General features: G+C 36.2%; 1 protein-coding gene across 1 annotated transcript in view; it reads right to left on the reverse strand.

Annotated features, from left to right (window-relative positions):
• Positions 1–546: 546 nt before the first annotated feature.
• LOC105553988 (25-hydroxycholesterol 7-alpha-hydroxylase) overlaps positions 547–25411 on the reverse strand; it is a 196813-nt gene continuing 171948 nt past the window's right edge. The window contains exons 7-10 of the mRNA XM_012000203.1: positions 19345–19932; positions 18674–18880; positions 8415–8590; positions 547–1003 (exon numbers count right to left, since the gene is read on the reverse strand). Coding sequence (XP_011855593.1) covers positions 716–1003; positions 8415–8590; positions 18674–18880; positions 19345–19932 — 1259 coding nt within the window. The 3' untranslated portion in view covers positions 547–715. The remainder of the gene's footprint in view (positions 1004–8414; positions 8591–18673; positions 18881–19344; positions 19933–25411) is intronic.

Below are 25411 nucleotides of genomic sequence, written 5' to 3' on the forward strand. Positions count from 1 at the left end.
CTGAATATATAATAGGTTCTGTGTTTTCTTATACATTAAATCTTATCAGTATCTAACTTGGACATGAAAGGTCTTAAATGACAAGAAATTTTGTTCTATCGAGCCATAGTATACAAAGTAATGAGGAACATTTAAGCATGATTAAATACTGAAGTGAAGTTGAAGCATTTAGTCTACTAAAAAACTCATTTAATGCACACATATCCTGGAAATATAGGTATTATTGATATTATACTTGAAGGGAACATTTTCATCCAGTGCAAGTCATGGAAATTTAATTTCCTTCCTCTGTGAGAATTTGGACTTTGTTACACTGTGTCCATTTCCTGCACAAGTTTCTAGTAGTTTGAAGTGTAATTTTACATATTAGAGAATAATTTGAGTGACTTAAATTCCACAGTGCCCAATCTATTGGTGTGAAGGTACACTTATTATAACACGTAAAAATCACAAGGAGAAACTAAAAAAATAACCACAACCCTGTTTGGAGCTTACCCTTAAGTTGATTTTGATGTCCATTTTCATGATACCATCCTGTTTTATATTATGATAGGCTTTGTGACTAAGGACAAACTGGACTGATATCAGATCAAAGAGAAATTAACACTTTTTAAACAAATAAAGCAATTACATTGGCAGAAATTAAAAAGAAATAGATGAGCTTAGGATGTTTAGGGTAATTTCGATAGATTTGTTTTCTGTCCTTTTAGCTTCTCTAAGATTTCACTTTGTATCTAAATAAAACATCAGAATCTGGATACTGAATACCAAACAACAAGCGGTTGTAGTTTAGTCCTATGGGTTTATCATCAATTATTTCTAAATCGAAATAAGTTAAAAGTATAACCAACAACTGCTTTATTTCCATAAGTGCAAAAAATCGGCCTGGACATTTGCTGGTTCCAGTTCCAAATGGCATTAGGTAACACTTCAGCTTTTTCCCTCTTTTGAAAAAGGTGGTTTTCTTCTTACCATCTTCTATAAAACGATCATATCTAAACTCCTGTAAAGAAGAATACAGTGCTAAAATTAACATTTTACATGAGATAGTTTGAGTTCGAGTCCACAAAGTTGCTAGCTCTCTCTGCCTGTCTTAAAAAGCTCCTTTTAATCAGGTGAACACCAGAAAAAGTTGACTGGGTGCAAATTAAGTATGAACTTTCAAAAAACTCAAGTATTACTAGGAAATTACTTCCGCTATATCAAAGTGAAATATGAAAAAGCTGTATGACTTTTTTTCTCCGCTTGTGTTTTTCTCCTAAGCTGAGCTTCCCAAGTATAGTGTCAATATCTCTATTTTTGCTCCCTAAGGTGCGTCCTGACATACGCGCACTTGATTATACCAATGTTGGATAGAAGGCAAGGGCTCCGGTGAGACCGCCATTGTTACCCGCGTCTGATGAATCCTAACTAGCCACTGTGTGCCTAACTGTGGATTCCTAATTTGAGTTTCTCTTATCCCTTCCCCACCAGCTACTGATAGATGAAAACTATTAGTTTAGGATCCAGTGCTGATGTTTGGAATAAACAAATATAAAATAATAAGATTCAGGTAAAACACTAGAGAGGAGCTAAGCCACAAAATCAATGTTTGTTTTTTCATGTTGTAGTTAATTTCTTCCATGAAAGTTCTATTAAAATCAGCTCTTTTTGGGTTTACTCTAGGGTGGCAGGTGTTTCTGATGTGTTTTCATAAATAAGTTATATTACTTTGTTACAGGAAATCATGGGACTGCTTTACTTAGGGTGTTGGGCCTGCCCTCTTAATTTTGCCTTGCTGCCAAAGGGTTATGGTTCAACTCTCCCTTGAATTTCTTAGAGGGGACTGAGTGACCTTATTTAAGCCTATGGTGAATTAAGCCATTGATTAAATTAATGTCTGTGGCTTGCATGGAAACAACCAAGTATTTCCTGTAGTTGGTGCTCATTAGCATTAGACTTGCTCACATACAACTTTGATATGAACTACATGAAGTCAAATGCAAAAAAGTAGGTCAGATCCAAAGCATTTCAGGTTAAGGTGAAAACCTTGCAATATGTGGATAGATTCTGAATTCATCACAAATGATTTAATTTTCTCACTCAAAGCCAGTGTTGTTAAGGACAGTGAACCATTTCCTTTAAAAGTATTGAGTTTGTCCTTATTTATGTAGAATACTTATTTTGAAGAGTAGTTGAGCTTAGAAAAATTCTAAGTAGTTCCCATTTCCTTCCAACTTGCAAGTGGATGCAATGATAATGGCAAAATTTATCTGCATTTTTATAACTGCTCAATTCCTGACAAATATTTTGAGCCCTTTAAAATGCGTATTTCACCATAGCTCTGGGATGTATCCAAACAGTATCTAATCAATGCTCAATGAACAAGGACACCCTTTGTTGACATACAGGGTCACTGGAGATAGGGTTACTAAATATAACTCTCTCCTGGTGAACTTCTTCCATTCCTGGGACTCAGGCCTGCTTGCCTGAGCTTAGTCCTGCTGCTTCCTCCTTCATGCTGACCAATCTGAGGAGATTGGCCCTCTATCCAAGAGCTCCCTGCCTAACCCAAATCAGTTTAAGTGAGCTTTGCTATGGTATGATTTGTTAGGAAGCCTCTCACTGTAGCCCCACTAGTTAAGCCAGCAAATGCAAAATGAAAACTTAGCTTGGATTATGAATTTTAGTGTCTTGTTATCATACATAAGCTAGAAATCACCATGGTTTTCAGGTTCCTCTTTGTGAAAATGAATGTGCTAACCTCCGAGAGGCCCATGGTCAACACATGATGCAGGAGTGCTCCTAACCCATGACCTTCAGCTAGTGTTTATATTCAGTGCCCTCAAATTTCTACTCAACGAGTAACACCATCCCTCTAGTTTCCATGACATTCTATTCAATTTTCTCATAGTAAACATCTTAGAAATTCCTATTCGGTTGTTTATTTTATGAAACTAAAATGGAAATGGCCGCTGTCTTTAGCTCTGTGACCACCACCAAGTTCAAAGGGCGCAGGAGCATAAATATATTTTTGAGTTAAAATTTATTTGCAATTTGCCCTATTGCCTAGGCATGGAAAACCTAAGCAAGAACCAATGTTAAGAAGGGCCTGTGTCAGCTGCTAGGGATATAGTTTTGTTTTAGCTGAAAAGGGACGGGGTATAATAATTTCACCACTGAGATTCTGGGGTCACAGTGACACAGAACAAACATACAGGAAGCTCAAGATGTATCCATTCATTTGGAAAAACTTAATCTTGGAATTCATCGAGCTAATTGAAATTCTTTACAGCGACCATAATAAGCATGGTGCTTCACAATTAAAGACAGTCAATTAAATGGATGAGAATAGAAAAATCACAAGAGAAGGTATAAGACACGGAAGTTCCCCATTGTTCCTCTAATGATAGTTGCAGTTGACTCCTCAACATTGTTGTTCTGGATAAAATGTGTCTAGGCACTAATCTTGGTAATCGCACTGTTCGGGTCTCTGACTGGTTTGGGATAGAATTGTGAAACAATCTGGTCAGTGCTACAAGGGAAAATCTATGGGGACATCTAGGAGAAGTCCCCTTTTTGTGAAGAAAATAAAACAAAAAGAAATGGTTGATTACCTTTCCTCCTCTGGACCTCATCATGTGTGACTATGATGTCTGGAACTGCTACCAAGCTAAAGACAGAGCTAACCTTCAGGAGATGGTAGAGCCTAGGAGTTTGGAGCTATCACATTTTCTTATTTATCTCTGTATGTGTAAAGCCTTCAACACAATGCTATTCCCATAGTAGAGGTTCCATATATGTTTGTTGAATTAATGAATAAATACATGAGAAAAAAGTATATTTTAAAACCATTTTCAAGCTTTTGAAGAAAACATAGATATTGAATGAGTAAATAAATATGTAGAGTATGATGAGTCGATGAATATTCAGTGTTTACAAATAGTAGAAAATTGCATAATATTGAAGCGCTAGAAATCAAGTTTGGATAGAGGACACAATTTTCTGGATAGAGAAAAGATTTTGGTATTCGTGACAAAGGAAGATTGCATAACACCCTAATTTGTGTTCTCCAAATACTATGTTTAGTTCAGTTCAACAGATTTTTTTGGAGCACTTCCTGTATGTAAAGCATTGAAGTTACAAGGCATAAAACATGGTCTTGCTGAAGTAGGTGACACACAATAGGATCATGTCTTGAATCCACTCAATTCATAATTTTGGGTATGGGAAAATAAATTAGACAAAAGATATGATTTTCTTATAATAAAAAAAAGTCAGTGTTTTGAATGGATGGCTAAGGGGCTACACTGTTGCCCCTGGAGGCAAGATGGCAGAGTACAGAAGTCCCTTTTTATCTTCATGACTTGGGTTCAAATTGGCAGTGTGCTGCAGACAGTTTGACCAGCTTGTCAGAGTGTGCACATCTCTTCCTGACTCTGTGTTTAGGGTCTTCACATTAGTAACATGAAATTGGCCAAGGGGGTAGTTTATACCATGAAAATTGACAAACACTACAAATCAGGGCTCAGAGCCCTGGTTTACCAGCACACTGATAGTTCCAATATGGTAAGTAGAATTGTGAATTTGTTGGTATGGCAAAAACCTTTTCTCAATAGGAAGCACCTGACTATGAGAAATTAGCTATGTGAGTCCCTATACAGCAAGCTTGTAGGGGAAGGGGCCTTTTTATTTCTTTATCACTCACTATACCCATCAAAGTGATTTCTAGGTAGTAAATAATTGATATGTGTTTGTTTCCTTTAAGTCTACTAGTTGCACAATCTCTATTCCATTTGGCAATACAGATAAAAATTTATTGAGAGTACCTCCTCATCTGTCATGTCATTCTAAGAACAGTGGCAATAATCAAAATAATAATTGGTACCACAATTCTTTTAGTGATTTAGAATTTTTTTCAAGGGCTTTCAAATTTATTAATCATTTTATTATCTCTACAACTCTAAGAAGTAGATAGGGCAGAATTGCATTAGGTTAAACAAAGAAGATCTTTCATCTTCAGAGCTTTTGGGGGATCTTCCAAAGGCTTTGGAATTACATTGTTACTTCACCATGCTTCTTTACCTACATGGTTACATAATGCATTGCCACCTTAAATGTCTGATCTTTTCTCCCTATGAGCCCCACAATGTCACCATGTCTCCCTTTATCCCTCAGCACCTCTGGACCTAGGAAAGCCAATGAACAGATTTAGATTTGGTCTTCTCTATGGAGCTTCTATATAGCTCCAGTTCTGTATCTTGTGTGGCTGAAAAGAAATCATCACTATTTACTACTGAGCCACCTGAATGGCTAACATTACAATAAGTTAAGCAACCAATATTCAGGGAAAGAATAATTCCTAATATAGAGGGTACATGTTGGCAGCTTATAGGCTCAATTGAGTCCCAAAACACCTTTTATTTATCCCATATTGTATTTTAAACTTCATTTTTCCAAATATTTAAAAATTCAGACCTTCACCCAAAAGTATATTTTTTCAGGTTCTTTTAAATAAAAAATCAAAATGACTTCACCAAACTAGGTCTAAATGCTTGCAAGAGCTGAAGGCTAGTTCAGAAGTAGCCAGCGGTCCTATTTAGATGTCTCCTGGCATCTCCTTTTGCCACAGTACTTAACACTCCCAATACTATTGCTATATTTATACACAAATCACTTCTTTATTTGATCTATTTAGGCCCAGTACATATGTTAATGTGCAATATCTGTCCTGATTTAAAATTATAACTGAAGCATATTTTCACTTTAAGTACATTTATCTATCCAAGCATCCCCTTATTTATTCAACTTATGTGTACAGCCTCCTGTGTGCTAGACACTGATAATACAGAGATGGGAATGACATAGTCCTTCCTCTTCTAGAGCTTACAGCATATGGAAGCAAGGACAAGTAAATAAATAATTGCAAAATACTGTGTGTTATACCCCACAACAAGGGTACACACAGGCCACAGTGTGAGCAATGGCAAATTCTCTGAGGAATGAGGTGGAAATCAGCACACTGTCAACGAAGAGGTGATTAGGTGATTCCTGTGGAGTAATTTGGAGCCTTCTGGGTGCACAAATAAGAAGGGGCATTCCAGGAATAGGGAGATGCAGATCCAATAGCTCTCAAGTATGATGGAAGACCATGGCCTGTCTTTGGAATGCCAAATTTTAGAGTCTTTTGGAGCTTGGAAATTCTGAAACCATGCCTTGTTGGGCTGGGAGAATCTATGTTCTGCTGAGGCTTTTGTCTCTCTGTCTTCCAAGAATAATTATCCCTGTATCTGCCTTCCTTATATTTTTGGCCTAACACCTATTGCCTGTAATCAACATCTGAGGCTTGGTTTTCTCATTTAAGGTGTGTTGGATACAAAAGGCAGGTAGTGATGAATGTGTCTCTGATGAGCTCCTGAACCATGCTCTCAGCAACAAATGGCTCATGGTAGACTTTTCTAGAACTATCTCCTTTTCTTTACTGTCAGTATATGGTGGCTTGGGATGGGCATCTATTTTAAGGACATCTATAGCATCTACTTATTGCCATATGAAGTTGTTAAGAAACAAAGGAATAATCGATATGTCTGAGAGTGGTAGTCACTCAGAAAATGTTTATAGAATGAATAAGACCTTCCCAAGTTCTATAAAACTGTTTCTGAGCTATATCATTTTTTTTCTGTGCCAGGAATTATCAGCATTCTCCAACTAATTTCAAGGAAACAATGGTGTGACAATAAATTAGCTAGTTTATTTTAAAATTAGTCAGGCATAATTGGCTAATGTTAAATCTAGTAAATAATAGAAAGCGTTCATCAACTCAAGTTAAAGCTACTCTAATGATGCTAAATCAGTATTCACAATATTGCAATTTTGTTCTGCCACAGATTTTGTATGAGGCAAGCCCTTCTGATTACTATTTGATTTATTATGTAAAGTCTGGGCATTGCTATTGAGTATTCCAAAAGAAAAAAATATAAGTTAGCATACTTTCGATTTTTAACTTTTAGTTTTAAGTTCCTAAAAGTCTAAATCAAGGTATTTTCCATCATGAGGGTAGGAAATAAGAGGAGTCCAAAGCATAGTGATATAAAGACAGCGGTAATCTGGTAAACATTTATTGTTTCTTGATAACACTAACGTTAATTTTACTATCATGATATGAATAATAAACTTAATGACTACTGGAATAATCACATAATGAAAATAGTAAGTTGAAGTTAAATAAATGCATAATTGTAGATAAAAATAAAAATTAAAAATATTTTCTAGATATTGGATATTGGCTATTCATTTGCCCTGTTTATTGAATATCCATTTATGTATATAATTTTGTCCTCCGATATTTACAAAAGTGGAGATAAAGCTTGTTGTTTGCAGAATGTTCCTTCACTTGCTAATACTCTACAACCTATTTGTTATTGTCATTCACACAATGCCCGCTCCTTCTGAAACACACAGAAACTACATGTACACTCCCCCACACTTAAGTCATTCACCTTTGCTGCTGAAATAAATGCAAATTTTCTAATTGTATTTGAATCTGCTCTCTTCTTGTTAATTTTCAAAATTCAACAATATTGTAATTCAGCCTGGATGCAAAACATCTAACTTAGCAACTAGATTTAGAGGTGGTCCACCTATGAATTGCTCAAAAAGAGCAGCAAAGTTTCCCTTTGAAAAAAAGCCATTTTACACACAAAAACTGCTGCAGCAACATTACTTCCTGAAAAATACAGGCAGAATAGGACTGCATTCAATTTGCATGCAGGTGGTGAATCTCTGAAGTGGTATTAAGGGATGAACCAGGGTGGATTAATTTCCAGTCTTTGATATTCATTAACTCCAGCTTCAGAAAAAAACACAAGGAGATGACACAATTACCCTCAGAGCTTCACCCATGAGCAGCAGCTTTACAATCTCAAAGTTCATAATGCCATACTAATTGATCAAGAAGGGGCACATACCTTTTGTAAGAGGTGGAAAAGTATATGGGCTTAACTACAGCAATGATACTATCTGACTTTGGAACAGTCAACCTCACTTTGGAAACACTTAGCAAAATAGTTATCATCATTTATTCTCTAAGCCACCTTAGCTAGCCCTCCATGGTTTTCAGTAATTCTCCACCAAGCAAAATTCAATTTTGGCCAAAATGTAATAGTGGCCAAGGCGCAATGTCCATTTCATTTGAAGCAACTAGCATTTAGTCTCATCGCTATATTTCTCTTTATAGATCATGAAACCTTTCAAAGATATCCTTAGGGAACACTTTAGTAAAGAGGAAAGCTTTCTTATTAGGAGGAAAAACAGAAGCCATCAAGCTGTCTGTTTCCTCTTCTGGAACAAAGTGGCAAAAGGAAGAGAGAGGGATGGAAGAGGAATGTGCCTGCAGGATCTAAGAAGTAGCAATTATAGGCTTGATGTTTACTTACCTCTGGAGCTTCAAAGATTTCAGGGTCACCATGTAGGATTGGAGGAAAGATGGCTACCAAGTCTCCCTTTCGCACACAGTAGTCCCCGGTCTCTGCACTGAGAGTCAAATCCTCCTCAACAAAACGAATGGTGGTTGAATATGATGACAGTCGTAAAGCTTCAAAAATGGTGCTTTCTGAAGGAAAAAAAAATGATAGCTTATTAAGATAGGGCTGTTCCTGAAAAGTGCTCTCAGTTTGCAATAAAAGCTCATGACTAATAGCATTGATTGAAAAGGATACTGTTCCTTCATCACATACATTGAGCACCAAGAGGGAGCCAAGGGTGGCTTTGCACAGGATGTGAGCAGGGGCGGTGTTCTGGTTCCAGCAAGGCTTAGGGGCATCTCACAGGTAGAAGGCATCAGTGTTGTACCTGGGCAGAAAGTCATTAAGATTTTGTAGGAGAGGATGATCCTGCTAGAGAGGAATGTTGTGTTATGGGTATACATGTTTGAAATTAAAACCATATCCCAGTTAAAATACACAGCTGGTGAGTCATTCCACAAACCTTTAGAACTCTGATGCTTTAAAGCGAGGCTTAGCCATTTAATAACCACTTAGGCAGTTAATAGTAAAGTAATTGTAGTAGTGCTTTCTGAGACAGCTTAACACTTAATTTCTTTTATGCTAGCTGTAAATAAAATGTGAGTCAACATTTGCTGGAAAATTTTAAAAAGGAAAACATTTTTAGAGGATTCAGAAGAAAACCACATTTTCCTCAGCATCCAGGGAGAATAACAGGCACCATCATATCCTGGAAGATTCCAGAAGCCGAATGTCCTTGCTTTCCCAATGGCCTTCACCTTTTGCTCCTAGCACGACAGATTTTATGGCTAATTTCCGGCAATTTATCCTGGCAGTTTGAGGAGGAATTCCTTTGGGAATAATATGCATAATTTGCATAAATCATTCTGATAGCATGCATATCAGCGTGTAGCTCCTGTCTAGGTCTGCATCTCTCCCTTCATAATCAAAACTGACTATGTTTCCACCAGCGTGAATGGGTCCTAGAATATAAAGCTTGATTCTCTCTAATCAGCAATGTGAAAAAAAAGCCCCAAATGGGAGTTTTTTCCCCCTTCACATGATAACAAATGGTCGTGTTTATGACTTGCAATTTAGAAATCACACACACACACACACACACACAGAGCCCAGTTTCTCAGTGTTCGGTAAAGCTCTGAAACACAGAGTACTCAATTATTAGATTATTAAAGGCAGGCCCATCCGTGAGGGCTTGCATCAGCCAAAAATAAAATGTTATTTCAGTAAAATTTAAATCTATGCAGAGCCTGCATAAGGCTATCATGTAGCTTTGGGTGCTTTCTCCCAGGAGGTTTTTCCTTAAGCATGCATTTGTCTAAAGAAATGAGGCTGCGGTCAGCTTTTTGTGGCCAGTGTGGTGATTCAATGTGACGTACAGTGAGGCAGTGCATATTCTCTTGGACTGCCTTCGTTATTATAATCAGGCAGAGTCAAATCGGTTTGTTAGTGATGAGGCCAGAAAAGAACTTTGGTTTTGGAGCATGGGGTCTACTGCAGATAGCCACAAGGCACCTGACACGATGGATTTCAGCTGGCAGGGCACTAAGGACCAACGTTTCTGTGGTGAAAATCAAGGGTGGGCCTCCCATGTACTGCTGCTGGCTCTGTTGGAGCAACAATAGCACAGCATCATTTTAGCTTGTGGTGTGAAATGGTAGCTGACATATGTAGCAATGCTGTTCACCCAAGTCCAGTAGGGGTGTGGGAAGAAGAAACACAAAAGCAAAATAACTGTGGGATGGCTGCTGTGACAGAGCAGGCATGTAACAGTCCGAATAACATGGTCAAATCTGATTGGCTGATGTGCTCTCGGGAAGCATGGCAGCTTGCGCCCACCGCAGTATCACAAATGACAATTGGGCAAGCATATCTTATGTAGAAGTTAATCACAATAATGGAGCGCAAAGTGTGGCTTAGCGGTCAGATCGTAAGTGACAAATCTGTTTTACCTTCCAGTACCAGTTATGTGTGCGAGATGAGGTTGGCTCTCGCTCTGAGCGATCATGCCGATAATCATTAGACGACAAAAGTAATGAGTTGCGTTATTATCAACAATGGAGAGTAGAGCTTACATGGCTCTGCAGAATAACATCCAGACACAAAAGCCAGCAGCTTTTCCACCAGCCCCAGTACAAATGCAGGCAGAGCTATACGTTGAGAAGAATGACAACTGCACAATAAAAAAATTGCAGCCTCTACTTGTAGTTGTCATAGTTGAGCAGACAGCAGCCAGTGCCACTGACAGACCAGCTGGGCCCTGGGAGGACTTCCATGCTGCACCAGGAGGTACAGTAAATTATCCTGCACGGTAGAGCAACATCTGTTTCTGTGCTAGTGCCGAACAAACAAGGCAATTTAAAGCATACCAAGGGATAACCAAGCAACAAATGAACATGACCCTCATTTTTTCCCCCTTCTCACACATGAGGTGCTAAACTTCTTTGTGCAAGCACTCCATGAAAGAGAAGCCAGGTTTTTATTTGATAAGGTGTTGTCAGAGAGATTTTACATGTTTCCAAAATGGAAAGAAAAAGCTTATAGTATTGTTATTCTTAGAATCTTCCCCCTTCTATCTTAATTTCTTTTATACCAAAGCTAGCACTCAGTTCTCAATTCGCTCTAGAATTAAAAAAAAAACTTTCCATATACTTATAAATATTCAGTCTTTAAACCTAATTTGCTATACTTAGTTCACATGCCTTCAAGCATTTGTCTTCCAATTTCCACTGAATAAATGCGTACTAATGAGAACTAGAGCAAGCTGCTGAGGCAAAGCTGGGTGACTTGGGTCTGGCCTGCCACCAGCTTGTGATAGGCGGGCAAATTGAGTTAAAATGAAAAGTCTTGTCAGCTGAAATTCAACATGGTAGCCAAACAGCAAGCTGTCAATCATCCAGCCAAAACAGGGGACTGCAGGTAATAAAAGGTCATTGTGAGTCATTAATGCACTTGGCTTTCACATGGAAGTTAATTTTAATTAAAGAAGATCTCTATCTGTAAATGTTTTATAAAACTTATTGTGTATAATGGATTGTTAATTTATACTAACATTTAGCAGGTACTAGGACTCTAATTATTAGAATGCATTGTCGAAAAATGGCCATCAAGAACGCAAATATTTTGAGATAAAATTTACACCAGGCACCGCAAGGTGCCAACAACTGCAACTGTGATTAAGATAAGGCTGCCTGTGAGTTGTTAAGAACTGAGCTTTACTGACCGGTATACGCTAGGAAATTGGATTACAAAATTCCCTCTACGATCTCACAATTCAGAGCATGCACTACATTCTTCACCTGGCTAGGGAAGACTTCTTTCTCTTTTCAGAATACAAAACTATTTTGGTTAAGTATCCCTTCTAAGTGAGATGCCAGGGAATGTCTTGAGCTAAAGTCTTTTACAACACAACTGTGAAGGAAAATAACAAATAAAAAATTATGGTTAAAAAAGGCATATACATGTTCTCTTTTGCTCTCAGTTCTCAATTCTGGCTCTAATAAGGGACGGATGATTCTCATTTGCAGATTCAAAGCACTAAAGCAGCTCATGACAATCAATCATGCATGTTACAATGCAAAAACAAATAAGCATATCTGGGTTTCTGCCTCACACTTAGGCCCTGTCTGTATATGTGGAATGAATGTACTGTGACATGGCCAGGCTGTTAATTTGGGTCATCTTAATGATTGGTGCAGGCTGGCATGCCATTTGATTAGCCATGGTGATCAGAGGATAGCAGCAATGGATGGAGTGAAATGAACAGCCAGGCCCTGCTGCAGTCACTGGGGCTGAACACTGGGTGATCTTAAAGAGAAGGTGGTTGTAAAAGGGGGAGAGGGGTTGGATATGGAGGTGGTGTGCTCTGGAAGGTGTGATGGAATGGAGTGAAGCTCATGATGTGTGTGTGTGTGAGTGTGTGTGTGTGCATTTCTACATAACTATCTTCAAGACAGTTGAGAAGTTAAATAAGAAATTGTGATAATCATATAATTTGAGGCAAAATAATTAATCTTTGGCTCAACAATTGTATATCTTAAGTAAGATTAAAAATAAATCTGAATTGGTACAAATGCCTATCTTCACTCTGCATCTCAGACACAGTCTTTGGTTCACAGATAAAATACAGACATGTAAATTCAGCGTTCATATATTCCATAAATGTTTATTAAGGCCCAACTCTGCTCGGAGCACTGAGCCACTGTTGCTGGTGTGAAAAAGGAACACAGCACATGGACTTGGACTTCATGGACAATGCAATCTAGGTGCTTCAAAGTTGGAAGATACATATAAACAGGAATGCTCCCGAGATCCTACTGAAGATATTGCACAGTTGCTTTTATTTATTTATTTAATTCACAAATAAAAATTGGATATATTTATGGTGTACAACTTGATGTTTGGAAATACACATACATTCTGGAATGGTTAAGTCAAATAATTAACATATGCAATTACCTCACATACTGATCAGTTATTTGTGGTGAGAACACTTAAAATCTACTCCTTTGGTAATTTGATACTACACATTTTCTAACTGGATAACTCCAATGGTAGCATTCAGAAAGCCCATTTTAGTAGAAAGCTAGTTTTCATATTCAAGTGAAATTTTCCTCCTTTTAATTTCCACCCTTTATAAAACACACAGGCCAAAAAAGTCTAATCATTCTTCCACATAACAACACTTTCCAAGTATGTAAAGACAACTATCACGCCATTTTCTAATTGTGTGTCAGAGATGATACATTGTTTAGCCTTTGCCATACTGGATGAATTCAACTAGTCAATCTGCCTCTTAAGACTTGGCACAACCAGGTGTGTACTATTTTAGTTGGAAAAGTAGAGAATTATTAATTTCTGTCCCTAGACACCATGCTTCTATTACTATTTCCTGCTAGCAGAGGAGCAACAGATTTTTGAAATAATATCACTATTGTTTTAAATTTTCTGATATCCCAGAGATTATCAGCAACCCTGGATGCGCATTAGAATCACCTGGGATTGTTTAAAAAAATAAATGCCCCATTCCAGTCTAATGGAATCAGAACCACTGCATTAACTAAAACCTTTCAATTAGAGGCTTTGAATCTTGGCTGCACATTAGAATCATCTAGGGAGCTTTTAAAGCCATCAGCCTGCACCCCAGACCAATGCAATCAGAATCTCTAAGGGTAGGGCAAGGTATGCAAAGTGGTTAAAGCCTCCCAGGTGGTTCCAATGAGCAATCAAGGCTGAGAACTATTGCTGTAAACCCTTTTCTGCTGAGTCACATTTCTCATCCTATTCTTACAAAGTTGATATTTAGATCTAAATACAATAATTTGCATTTTCATTAAAGTTGTTTTTCAATCCTTTCACATTCTGTTTCCAGCATTCATTATATTATCTAACCACCTTAGCTTTGTGCTGAGCTGAAAATCCGATGAACATCAAAATCATTATTTTTCACTTTTTAACTGCTGTTTCCTTATATTAGATAGAAAATTTTCACTATTTACATCCCTGAGTTTCTGATGAACCTCTTTGTAGAATATCCTTCCCCCACTTCCTCCAGTTAGAAGTTCCTAAAGTTATATCTTCTGAAAATCCTCATCAGAAGAGAGGATGTTGTTAAACTTCACTATTGTCTGAATTATGTAAACTTTTAAGCTTTCGAATGTACAATTATTTTATAATATTCAAATGAGCTTTTTCACAATAACACCCATAATCTTTATAAATATACCACACTAATGTAAAATGTTCATAAGGGAAACTGTGGGAGGGGGTATACAGGAATGCTCTCTATTATGTTTGTAATTTTTCTATAAATCTGAAACTATTCTAAAATAAAAAGTTCACTTATATTAAAAAAAATACACACAAGATTCTAATGTGAACCTCTAGCTCTACCCTTATCCTTAAACCCAACTGCATTTGAGAATCAGTAATACATATCTTATAAAAAATAGTGGTCAAGGTCTCCAGTCCATTTCTAGAGCATTTTTTTCTGAGGTGACGGTCATTATAGGTAGGCATTAAAGTTAGATCTGGCATCAACTTCTGGTTCTGCCACTATCTAGCTGTATGACTTGCGTTAGTTAAGTCATGTTTCTGAACCTCATTATTCAATAATTGAATAAAAATACTTGACAATTAAATAACCTAATATACATAAAACAACACAGTGGCAGGCACATATTCAAATAATTATTAATATTATCATTCATAATATCTTATCTTGAAGCTAAAAATTCAGCCAACTGTATGATCCTCTGGCCCATGCTGCCTGATCTTGCCCACATGCACATCATGCCTGACTTTGCAGAACTGAGATACAAAGAATTCCTCTCCCCTGTCAGCTGGGATAATGAAAAAAGATCTCAAGGGCTCTGGTATCCGACAGACCTGAGGGGAAAAGCATGGGTATGGTCAGAAAACCTGAGTTAAAGACCTGCCTTTCTCCTTTATCAACTCCATGATCTTAGATGAGGTATTTAGCACCCTGAGAATTTTCTCATCTGTAAAAGTGACGAAATAATAGCTGTCACTGTCCTCCAGAGTATCCTGGTGATGATGACATGAAACAATGTCTATAAGATTACTTTGGAATATTGAAATCGTTAATATATTTAACATGGATTGCATCTAATGAGCATTATTATTTGTTATTAAAGGACCTTAGTATTTTCCTTTCTGTATTCCCGTCCCACACCAACTACTCACAATTGGCTTCAAATCTTTCATCAAATTTCGATGTGGACTCACTGCAAGCTCACACTTCTAGAGTTGTAACTTATAATATTCTTTTTAAAAAAAGTATTATAGATTTTGCCCAGTTCCAGTTTTAAGGCATCTCCCTTTACTTTAATATCCCACAACTGGACCATGTTTGCAACTTTTCTCAATTTGAGAATATGTCACTGAACAACATTAGGTGTCTGCAATTCACCCGAGCCATGTGACAGTTTTAATATACCTTGACATTCTAGAGTATGTTTGCTCTTTTCACCGGTGAGTCATCAAAAGAGCGCTCCTATGAGGTAAGGTAGACTTGAGCATGATGTTCATAAATAATTGCAAATGAAGAAAACAATATAAACTACATAGGGACATCGCAGAGGTTAAATGTCATTTGGTGATAACAACAGATAACATTTATTGAGCCTATACCGTGTACCATTATACTAAGTTATTTATCTGTTATTCAAATAAACCATTAAGAAGTGGTATTCATCAAGGTTATTTGCAACTGATTTATCAAAATTCCAATTTTGAGAGCTTTTACTCCTTGCATTATCTCTTTTTCTTATCCTTGTCTTTCTGAATTATCTTTTATACTTTTCTTTTTCCTATATCTAAAACCTGCAGTTCTAAATACTAACTCCACCCCAGATTTTTTCTGGGATAACTGAAAAATTCTTACTTTTCCCTCAGAGTTTCTCAAACTTCCATTCTATCAGCAGTTTTTTCCTACTGAGATTTAAGTGCCAAGTAACAGTTACTGAAACCTCATATCTACCAACTTATTTTAAATTTTCATTTAAATGTAATTATAGAGATCTTAACTAATTATTAATAGATAAAATGTTTTACTGAGGTCACGATAAGCAGAATCTTAACAAGATACATAAATATAGAAAAAACATAGAGTTGTTTTCCTTGCCTAAAATAAGAGTAGAATAGTTTTAAAGAGAGATTCTCAAGAGCATTGAAAAAAGGACAAAACTATCATAACCTCTTACAGCAGATGATTGCTTTAAATTACTTAAACAGACTTTGGCAGTTCCTTCTCAACTCTGCTTTATAATCAAAGTGTGCTGACATGCAAAATTTCTGTAAAAAGAAGAACATCTTTTCTCTTTGCTGTAAGAGTGCCAAAATCCTACTTCCTGGAAAAAGTACAGCAATCATTTTGTCATTGTTATCTTTTTTCCTCTTATAATGATAAAAGTTTAATTTTTTTAAGACATTGCATTTAAACTACATAAAACTGTTTCCTAAAGAAGACAAGAAGAATAAGCACATACACACATACCACATGGCACGTGGTAAATATTTGTGTACGTCTTGCCTTTGCACATATAGTTCATGCTCTTTCAATACGGAGAAATACAACTGAGCTATGACTATCTGCAGAGGTTATTTGTTATGTAACTAATTCACATATAAGTTTGCTCTGATCTGCATAAACCTTCTATCTTTTGAAAGAAAAAACATACACATTATTTTCTAGATCACAGTCGGCCCCATCATTTTAAATTCTCGTAATGAACAGCACTGGCCTCTGCTGGTAACCGAGGTCGTGATGAACCATCCAGACTGCTGAAGGTACTGCCTTTATCTAGGTGGATCTAAACTTGCTTGGGATTTTTGTTGTTTTTATTCATTCATCAATGACAGGAGACTTGTAAATTTATGAGGGATCCAACAGTGAAAATCTCTAGCTCTAGCTATGGGCTTAAATGGACTCAGATTATAACTCTGGAATCTGCCATTTCTTCTGGTCTAATAAATTTAAATGTTTCTGCTTTAATACTGAAATTTAAAAATGATTTTTTAATAGCAAAAAGTTGAAAGTAAAAAGAGAGTGGATGAATTACAACTAGATTTTTTAAGAGTAATAACTATACAGAACACAAACACATATTCCTTTTAGTGTATTTGCCTTACTTCCCAATATGTGTCATCTTATTCACAAAATGCAAGGGAAACTGCTTGAATATATGGGAAATGCAACCTAGATCTTCATAGAAATTATAAATATGCCAGAAAATACTGTGTATGCAAGTGGAGCAACTACCCAAAATTTACACAAATGTTCCGTATTTGTTCCCCAATAATTCTGCAAAGAAAAATAAAAGAGCATTTGTATTGTAGTAATGTCGAGATTTTTTTTTAAACAAAATATAAAATGTATTTGATAACCTATGCTAAAGACACAAACTACAAGGCAACACATTTTTCCTAACTGACTGCCAGTATAAGGCATGCTTTCTGGCATTGTCTCAATGGGCCTTAGCCTAAGAAGTGAGAACAATCTCTAGAACACTTGGACCATTTTCTTAAATGGCCACTGATGGTGAACACTGACCAAACCTGGGAGGACTTTTGCTCCTGAAAGTTCCCATTAAATAACCTGGAACATATTTAAAAGATAAAAAATTGAGACCAACATAGACTAAAATGCTTGCCTACATTGTCAAAGGAATAAACAGAAATATGTGAACATTTGTTCCTGCATTTGTCCAAAGAAACTTGGAATATTGCACCCTAAAGGATACTGCAGGATGAAATGTCAATACAGAAAGAATAGAGAATAACTCATTGGTATGGAATTTAACTTTGGCAGTAGAAGTTCAATCAGGGAATGGTAGTGAACAGCCTTCTCAAAGTAGTAAAGGGGAATGAAATCTGCTGCGATTAAAAGCTCCAGTCATTGAGGTACAGGCCTATGTAGAAATACAAAACAACCTTAGTCACTACCAGCCTCAAACATATTTGAAATAGTGACCATGTATATCTCACGAGTCAGTGAATATTTTATAAAATATCAATGTTTCACAGGAATAGTTTGTAGTTGTTGCTTTTCCTTTTGTTTTTCTCCCTTTCTCTCTTCCTTCCTTCCCTCCCTCCCTCCTCCCTTTCTTCTTTTCTATTTTTTCCTTCTTTTATTTTTTTTGTGGGTTTAAATAATGAACTTCCAATGGAAAACTTTTTTTGTATGTTTTTGAGGATCACACACTCCATAAAACGTCTAACCTGTGCTTGAAAATATAGACATCATTTTAGGCAAGAAATATAATTTGCACACAGGGTGTCTTTTTTGCAACACTTTCCTTTTCAATCCCTAAATACTTCTTGACAAGATAGTGCAGCAGTGTTGGAAAGCATTAGCACATCAACAGATGCTCAGAATCAAATGATTTAATAGGCATAAACTTTTTTTCAAATAATTGCAAAGCTTTGGTTTAGCCTTTTGCATACCTTGCATAGTTAATTACCTAGGCCTTAATGTTTACATGCAATGAGAGTATCTACGGCTATAAACTACATAATTTATAATTGATGTAAATGGGTGTTATTATGTCAATTAGGCAGCTGTGTCCTCTACCTCTTGGTAAACAGCTATGAGTGATAAACTGAGTTTGCAGAGAGGTACCTTCTTCTCTTCATAACAGATAAAAATAAATTACCTAGGCAGATCAGGCTGTCCAATTGTTCTCTGGTGAGGTGGATGGGAAATCCAGACCCTTTCTTTTGACCTGTTGACTGCAGCAAACGGTCAATTTCGTCACGCACTGCTGCCATAGCTTCTGGGTGCCGCAGAAGATAATACATTGCCCAGAACATAGTTGGAATAGTGTTTGCCACAGAGGCCCAGAGAAAGCCTAAATGATGTGCTGGGAGAAAATAAGTGAAAAGGAAGATTAATAGCGTTTATTACACTGATTAGATTTGCAGTGTGCTAATTAAAAGATGTTAGGACACAGACCCAGCCAAGGATCAGTGCATGCTAATGAGAACCAATAGGCTTCTGAAGTCTAATTTTCTGCTTAATGAGAATAGTTTAAAATGTAATGTGTATGGGGGGGCGGGGTGCTGGGGGATGAGATAAGAGGAGTAAATGCAGCTTAGTTATACTCTTTCTCATTATCACCATTAAGTATCTTGTTTTACCACCTCAGCAAAAAAAAAAAAAAAAAAAAAAAATTATCATACAGGGTTATATCAGAGTAAAACATTTTATCATTAGCCAATTAGAAAGAGCATAAAAAATTTTCAAGGTCACCATTTTGTCTTTTTATTTCAAAGGTCTATTGTAAATTATTTTGTTTTAGGCAAGTACTCATTCAGAAGTTCTTACCTCCTATTTCAAGGTCCTCGTGCACATAATATTTCTCCAGGACATCTTGCCTGCTTTGAAAAACTTCTGACCATCCTTGCATCTTGGCTAAGTTTTCTGATGACAAGCATTTTATAATTTTCTTCCTAATAGACTTGACATTTCCTAGAAGCTCAATGGGTATGTTGGATACTAAATATGCAAACTTGTCATCAAATTTTAAAAAATCATCTCTTAGCTCACTAATAAATTTGTTGTCACAAACAAGAACTTTTCCATATATAGTTGTAAATGTGATCTCAAATATTATTGAGCTGCAGAATGGATACAATTGTGCCGTGTCCCAACTTGTTGTTTTTAGTAGCTGGGATTCAAACACTTGTTTTAGATTCTGCATCATACTTTCCAAGAGTATGTCCAAAGATTTGCCTTGCAAAAATTGATAGCAGAGGTGAAGCTCATCATTCATGTCATGATTTTTTTGCAACTGACTGATACTAAATGCTTTCTCTAATAGTTTATTAGAAAATAATCGAAAGCTTAATTGTTTATGATTTTTTATCACTAGCTGGTACTGGAAGGGGTCCAGGATAAATGTTATGTACTTTCCTAAAAGAGAGAGAGAGAGAGAGAGAGAGAATGTAAGTTCATTTCTTAATAAAACAGAAATTTAAACACCATGAGTTTAAAAATATTTTAATCAAAATTAGAAAGACCCTAATACCTAAGACACAAAGTTTAATACAAATCCATTTTATTCGAAGGTACACTACATGTTTCCCTTGAAAATGAAAGATGGTGGAAAACACTCTAGAAACATGAAGTAAAATATCCTGAAGTTCTTACTAACCTTTAAAAAGATGGCTTACTCTTCCAATTTTTATTCTAACTAAAGTACCTGAATATTTTAAATATCCTTTAAATATTCTCATAATCCCTGGACTTCAATACTTCTCTTATTTTTCCCTCAGTAAAGCAGAAAACAAATTGGCAACATGCCCTTCCATTTCTGAGTATTTATACTTCATAAAGAGCTTTTTCATACTTAGGTGTCATCTGAGTTTTGTTCAAATACAATAATTTTAACTCACATAAATGACCATACTGTATGGAGCAGGTACTCACAAATAAATGTCTAATTCAACACTAGCAAAAATCCACTAATGCCAGCATTTTCACTTTTATAGATGAGGGAGATTTAATAACATGTTCAAGGTCACATACTGACTTGTGACTGACACAGGAGTCTGAACTAGAACACATCCATTCATCCATTCATTCAGGAATTCATTCACCATTCACCACATTGATTAAGATCCGGAATCTTAGTTGGATCCCTTTCGTCTCGAGATACAATGATGCAGAGAAATCACTGCATCCTTATGGATTGTGACATGGCAGAGGTGAAACACAGCATAAGGGAAGCAAAAAGTGGAGTTTGCTTCAGTTGGCCTGTAGTTATCATCAAGGTCTCTTTGAGGTGATGACATTTACCTTTTCCACATATCAGTGTTACCCAAACATCGATTTAAAAACTTGGGATGCTTGCAAAAAATACAGATTACTGCAAGATTTTGATTCAGAAGGCTTGGAGGGGCTCCCACAAGTGTCCTTTTTGATAAGGTCCTCAAGTAATTCTTATAAGTAGGCATCTTGAGGAACACAGTCATACTATAGTTTGTCTCTCAAAATTGGCAGAGACCTTGGAGAATTGCTAGCTTACCCTCTGCATTTATCAGCTGATAAAGTTGAAGAAAGTCAAGAGATGTTAAGGGTCAAGATCATGCTGCCATTTTCAGTGGCAGACCCTTGATGAGAAGTTACTCACCATGCACTACTCTTTGTCTTCTCACTAGAGTGCTGTTTTAAGATTCCTTCTAATTAGAAATATCACGCAGGTAGTAATCAATAATGACATTTAATGTCTTTCCTGTACAGAACAGGCATAAACTTTAGATGATCCTAAGAACATTAACATCTACTTATTTATTATTTTCATGTCATTATTCCTGTTTGAGTCTGTGTGTATGTGTGTGTGTGTGTGTGTGTTGCTTTGTTAGTGGAACAACTTCTCACTTGTTATTTGTGGTAACTCAAATGGCATCATAGAAATTTAATTCAGTTTGGTGCAAGAGATTTCAAATAAAGTTTTGAAGTAATTTTCTTTTTTTTTTTAAATTAATTTATTATTATTATACTTTAAGTTGTAATTTTCAACCTAATCCTAGAAACAGATGAATATGTTTTTGTTTCACAATTTTGAAACACAACTTAAGTTTTTAATATACATGAATATACATGTGCTATGATTTATTTTCTAAAAATGACTCAGATGACTTAAATTGTATTCACTCATTTTCCCCTTGATTAATTCAATAATGTGAGTGGATCTAGGATGCCAGTAAAGCTAGAAGTGGCTGTTCATTCTGGTCAGATCCTAAAGCTGTCTCCTACAAGGTAAACTAAATTTGTGTATGTGTATGTGCTCTGGGGAGAGCAAAAAGGATTCAACCCAATTTAAGCATATTTTATGACACCTGCTTTATCATAGCCACTTAATTAGATAAAATTGCCAGCATCTGCCTGACAAGTAATTGAAAAAAAATCAATTCTCTTATTTTGCAAAATATATAATTTTAGGCAAAGTTGTGTATTTTCACAGGTGGTGATTCATACTTTTCTCCTTTCACTAAATAAAAGGATTCTGCTAAATATCTTTGGGGTTATTTTAAATTATTCCCTAATATTACCAGAGTGTATAAAAGATTCAATTTGTAAAACACACAATATTTAGAGAATATTTTGAATTTTTTCTACAATTTTCTATGTTAATCTAAATCTAAGTGGAAAGAGAAAAACATATTCAGACATGACAGCATGAGCTACCTGTTATTGGGCCTACTGAAGTAGAGGCTGTATACATGTTACATTTTTTGTTCTGTCTACAATCATTACAAATACACACATTCATTCTCTCTTACTCTCTCTCTCTCTCTCTGTCTCTCTCCTTCTCCCTCTCTCTCTCTCTGTCTCTATTTCCTCCTCTCTCCTATCCCCACCCTCTTGGGAATGAGGGTATGGAAAAAAACAATGAAGTTAATTTCAAATAAAAGGAATAAAAGTTGAATGTGGACAAAATGGTTCAAGTTAGCAACCAATTACTAATAAATTGCTTTTAAAAAATGTAAGCAGTTGTTTGTATATCGGTTCTTTATAAAAATCAGTACTGATTAGCTTTGTTTTTCTGTAGATCTAATCTTACTCCTTTCAAGGCTCTTTCCACCCTAGGATCTGTGTTTTCTCTTTCTCATTCTTATTTCAGTGTCCTTCAACATCAAGGCATTATGTTTTACCTACTATCTTTTTGATTGACATGTGAATTGCTTCAGAAGAAGACATTTTGATTTTCCGGATTTTACTTTTCATGTGGGTTTGGAAGTACTAATAACCCTGGAGATGTTAGCTGGCTTTCCAACTTTTAATCTTCAGTATAAACAATTTAAGCTAAGTTTTCCAAAATTAATATTAATTTAAACCATCTGTCCACCATCTGCTAATGTGAGATGCAAAACCAGAGTTTCTTTGTGATCTTTAATCAGACAGTTAGGAAAACTCATATACATTCATAAAATGAATTTAAATTTCTTAACAAAGGAACTTTTCTGAAAAGGTATTCTGAAGGCTGTGTATTCTTGCAGCAACATTAACTTTTGCTCCAGGGTGATTTTATGTAAATGAATGACCAGTGTCAGCAGGCATGTTACCTAGTTTACAAAGATCACGAGGTAAAAACAACACCCTTTTCCATGTTTTCCAAAAAGAAGAGAATGCTGTCAGCAGTTGATATGAAATATTGATTTAAAGAATTTCAGAGTTTGCATTTGTCTAAAACATAAATGTCAAAGTGGGGCCATATCTGCAAGAAAAATACAATATAAATCATTCTTAGATGCAGTAAATTTGAAGTCAGGTCAAAATTTTTGATATCTTCCTTGCCAATCATTTCATTCTCTTCCCTTTTTAGGAGCTAACTGGCCTTACAATATTAACTCTAGCATTCCTGTATAACCTGCATAAGAGATTTTACACCTTAGTAGCCTTTCCACTTCCTTTAAAATTAATTCTTTAGGAAGGTAAAGCTACACAATTCAAAGTATATTCGTAGATGTTTTTTAAAAATTCAGTCATTCATCCTAATGTCAAACAAAAAGTTTTGACATCTGGATCATTATAAACCGAATTTTGATGTTTTCATTTCAGATATTTGGTGCTATACAAAGATATATATATATATATATATATGTGTGTGTGTGTGTGTGTATATATATATATCTCACAAAAATTGGCTGCTTGGCATAGAAATGTCCCATAAAAAAATATAACCAATGCCAGAGGGTCACTTGAGGCCAGGTGTTCAAGACCAACCTGGGCAACATAGGGAGACCCCATCTCTACAAAAAACCTTAAAAAAAATTAGACAGGTGTGGTGGCACACACCTGTGGTCCCAGCTACTCAGGAAGCCAAGGTGGGAGGATCACTTGAACTCAGGAATTTAAGGCTGTGGTGAATTATGATCATGCTACTGCACTCCAGTCTGGGTGACAAAAGGAGAACTTGTCTCCCCCAAAAAAGAGACAAATTTGAATTTTAACAATTTTCATAATTAGAAGCTTTTAATCTCTGTGTTTAGCTTGTTTTACAATAGAATTTTTTAATCTCAAGCTGCAAATATCAGTTGGGAGAGTGAAATAAGAGTCAACGTTGTACTTTATGAGGATGGCCACATGCACATATCCCCCCTCTTATTAGGAAGATTTCACTAGCTGCTGACAATGATGTACAGTGGTGCTTTGCTGGGCTGACATCTAGGGAAAACGATTCCGCTGCACCACCACACAAAACCAATTAGAGAACTATTTTCTGCGACAGGTCAAGAATTTACATGGTTTCTCATGAAAAGATGTACCTTTTAATTTCTTTATTAAGATGACATCCATGTCCCTTGAGACTTTTGGGGATGACAATCATTTGCTCATCATGCAAGAACATACACTCAGTGAAATCACATCATGAGACAAGAGCGGAAGACTTTGTTCTTCATTTCACATTTTCTAAATGAGTTACTTTGCAAACTGATCATTAGAACCATATACATTAACGGGATTTCTTGACAGGAATTTATTCAAATTCTAGTAAGAAGCAAAAGGGAGGTATCGTGCACATTTAACTGTGGTTATCTACTGTTGAGTTCAAACATAACCATGGTCAAATTATTTAGATGTTAGAAATTCAGCAAGCTTCTTGGTACCTAAGATTAAGAAATCAAGTGTCAGCAGAAATTGACAATTTTCTGAAAAGTAAATAAAGTGATTCAAATCTGCCACAACTTTCTGCACAATCATCTTAGGTTATTTTTGTACATTTTTGGTATTAAAAAAAGAAAAACTGAACATTTCAATCACTTGTTCTATCTCTTCATTAGAAACATCGGCGTTAATTATTTAAAGTAAGAATGACTTTTTTTTTTAAGTGAACGATATAGTTTTGGTACCACAAAGCCCAAGGCTCACTTAGAGGAGAAGCACCAGCTCAGGCTTTTATCTGTACAGTATTCCAGTGTTTCATCAGCTCTAAGGAGTTAGGGGTTTCTCCATCCAATATTCATTGAGAATCAGTTCTGAGCTCTAGACTAAATGTTGACAATAGAGAAGCTAACAGAATAATGATGGGAGACAGACAAGTGAATTGGTAATAACTTCACGATGTATTAAATGCTCTTACAGAAGTGATACTGGGAGTAATTGGACCCTGGAGAAGAGGCACCAAATATAGGGGGAGTCAGCAAAGGCTATTGAGAGGAAATAATGTGTGACTCTGGCCTCAAAAGTTGAGTCCATGTCAGTCAGGTAAACAACAACATTCTGGCAGAAAGAACAGCAAGATAAAGAAAACCCAGAGGCCCCACCAGGTATGGTGTGTGAGGAGGAAATTTCAGACAACATGGTGCATTCATGGTGTGTGAAGCACAAGGTGAGCAGCAACAAGAGACTGGGCTGGAAAGGCTGGTGGAGACCTGATCTTCGGGGG

This window comes from Mandrillus leucophaeus, unplaced genomic scaffold, assembly GCF_000951045.1.
Source record: "Mandrillus leucophaeus isolate KB7577 unplaced genomic scaffold, Mleu.le_1.0 Scaffold621, whole genome shotgun sequence".
NCBI lineage: Eukaryota > Metazoa > Chordata > Mammalia > Primates > Cercopithecidae > Mandrillus > Mandrillus leucophaeus.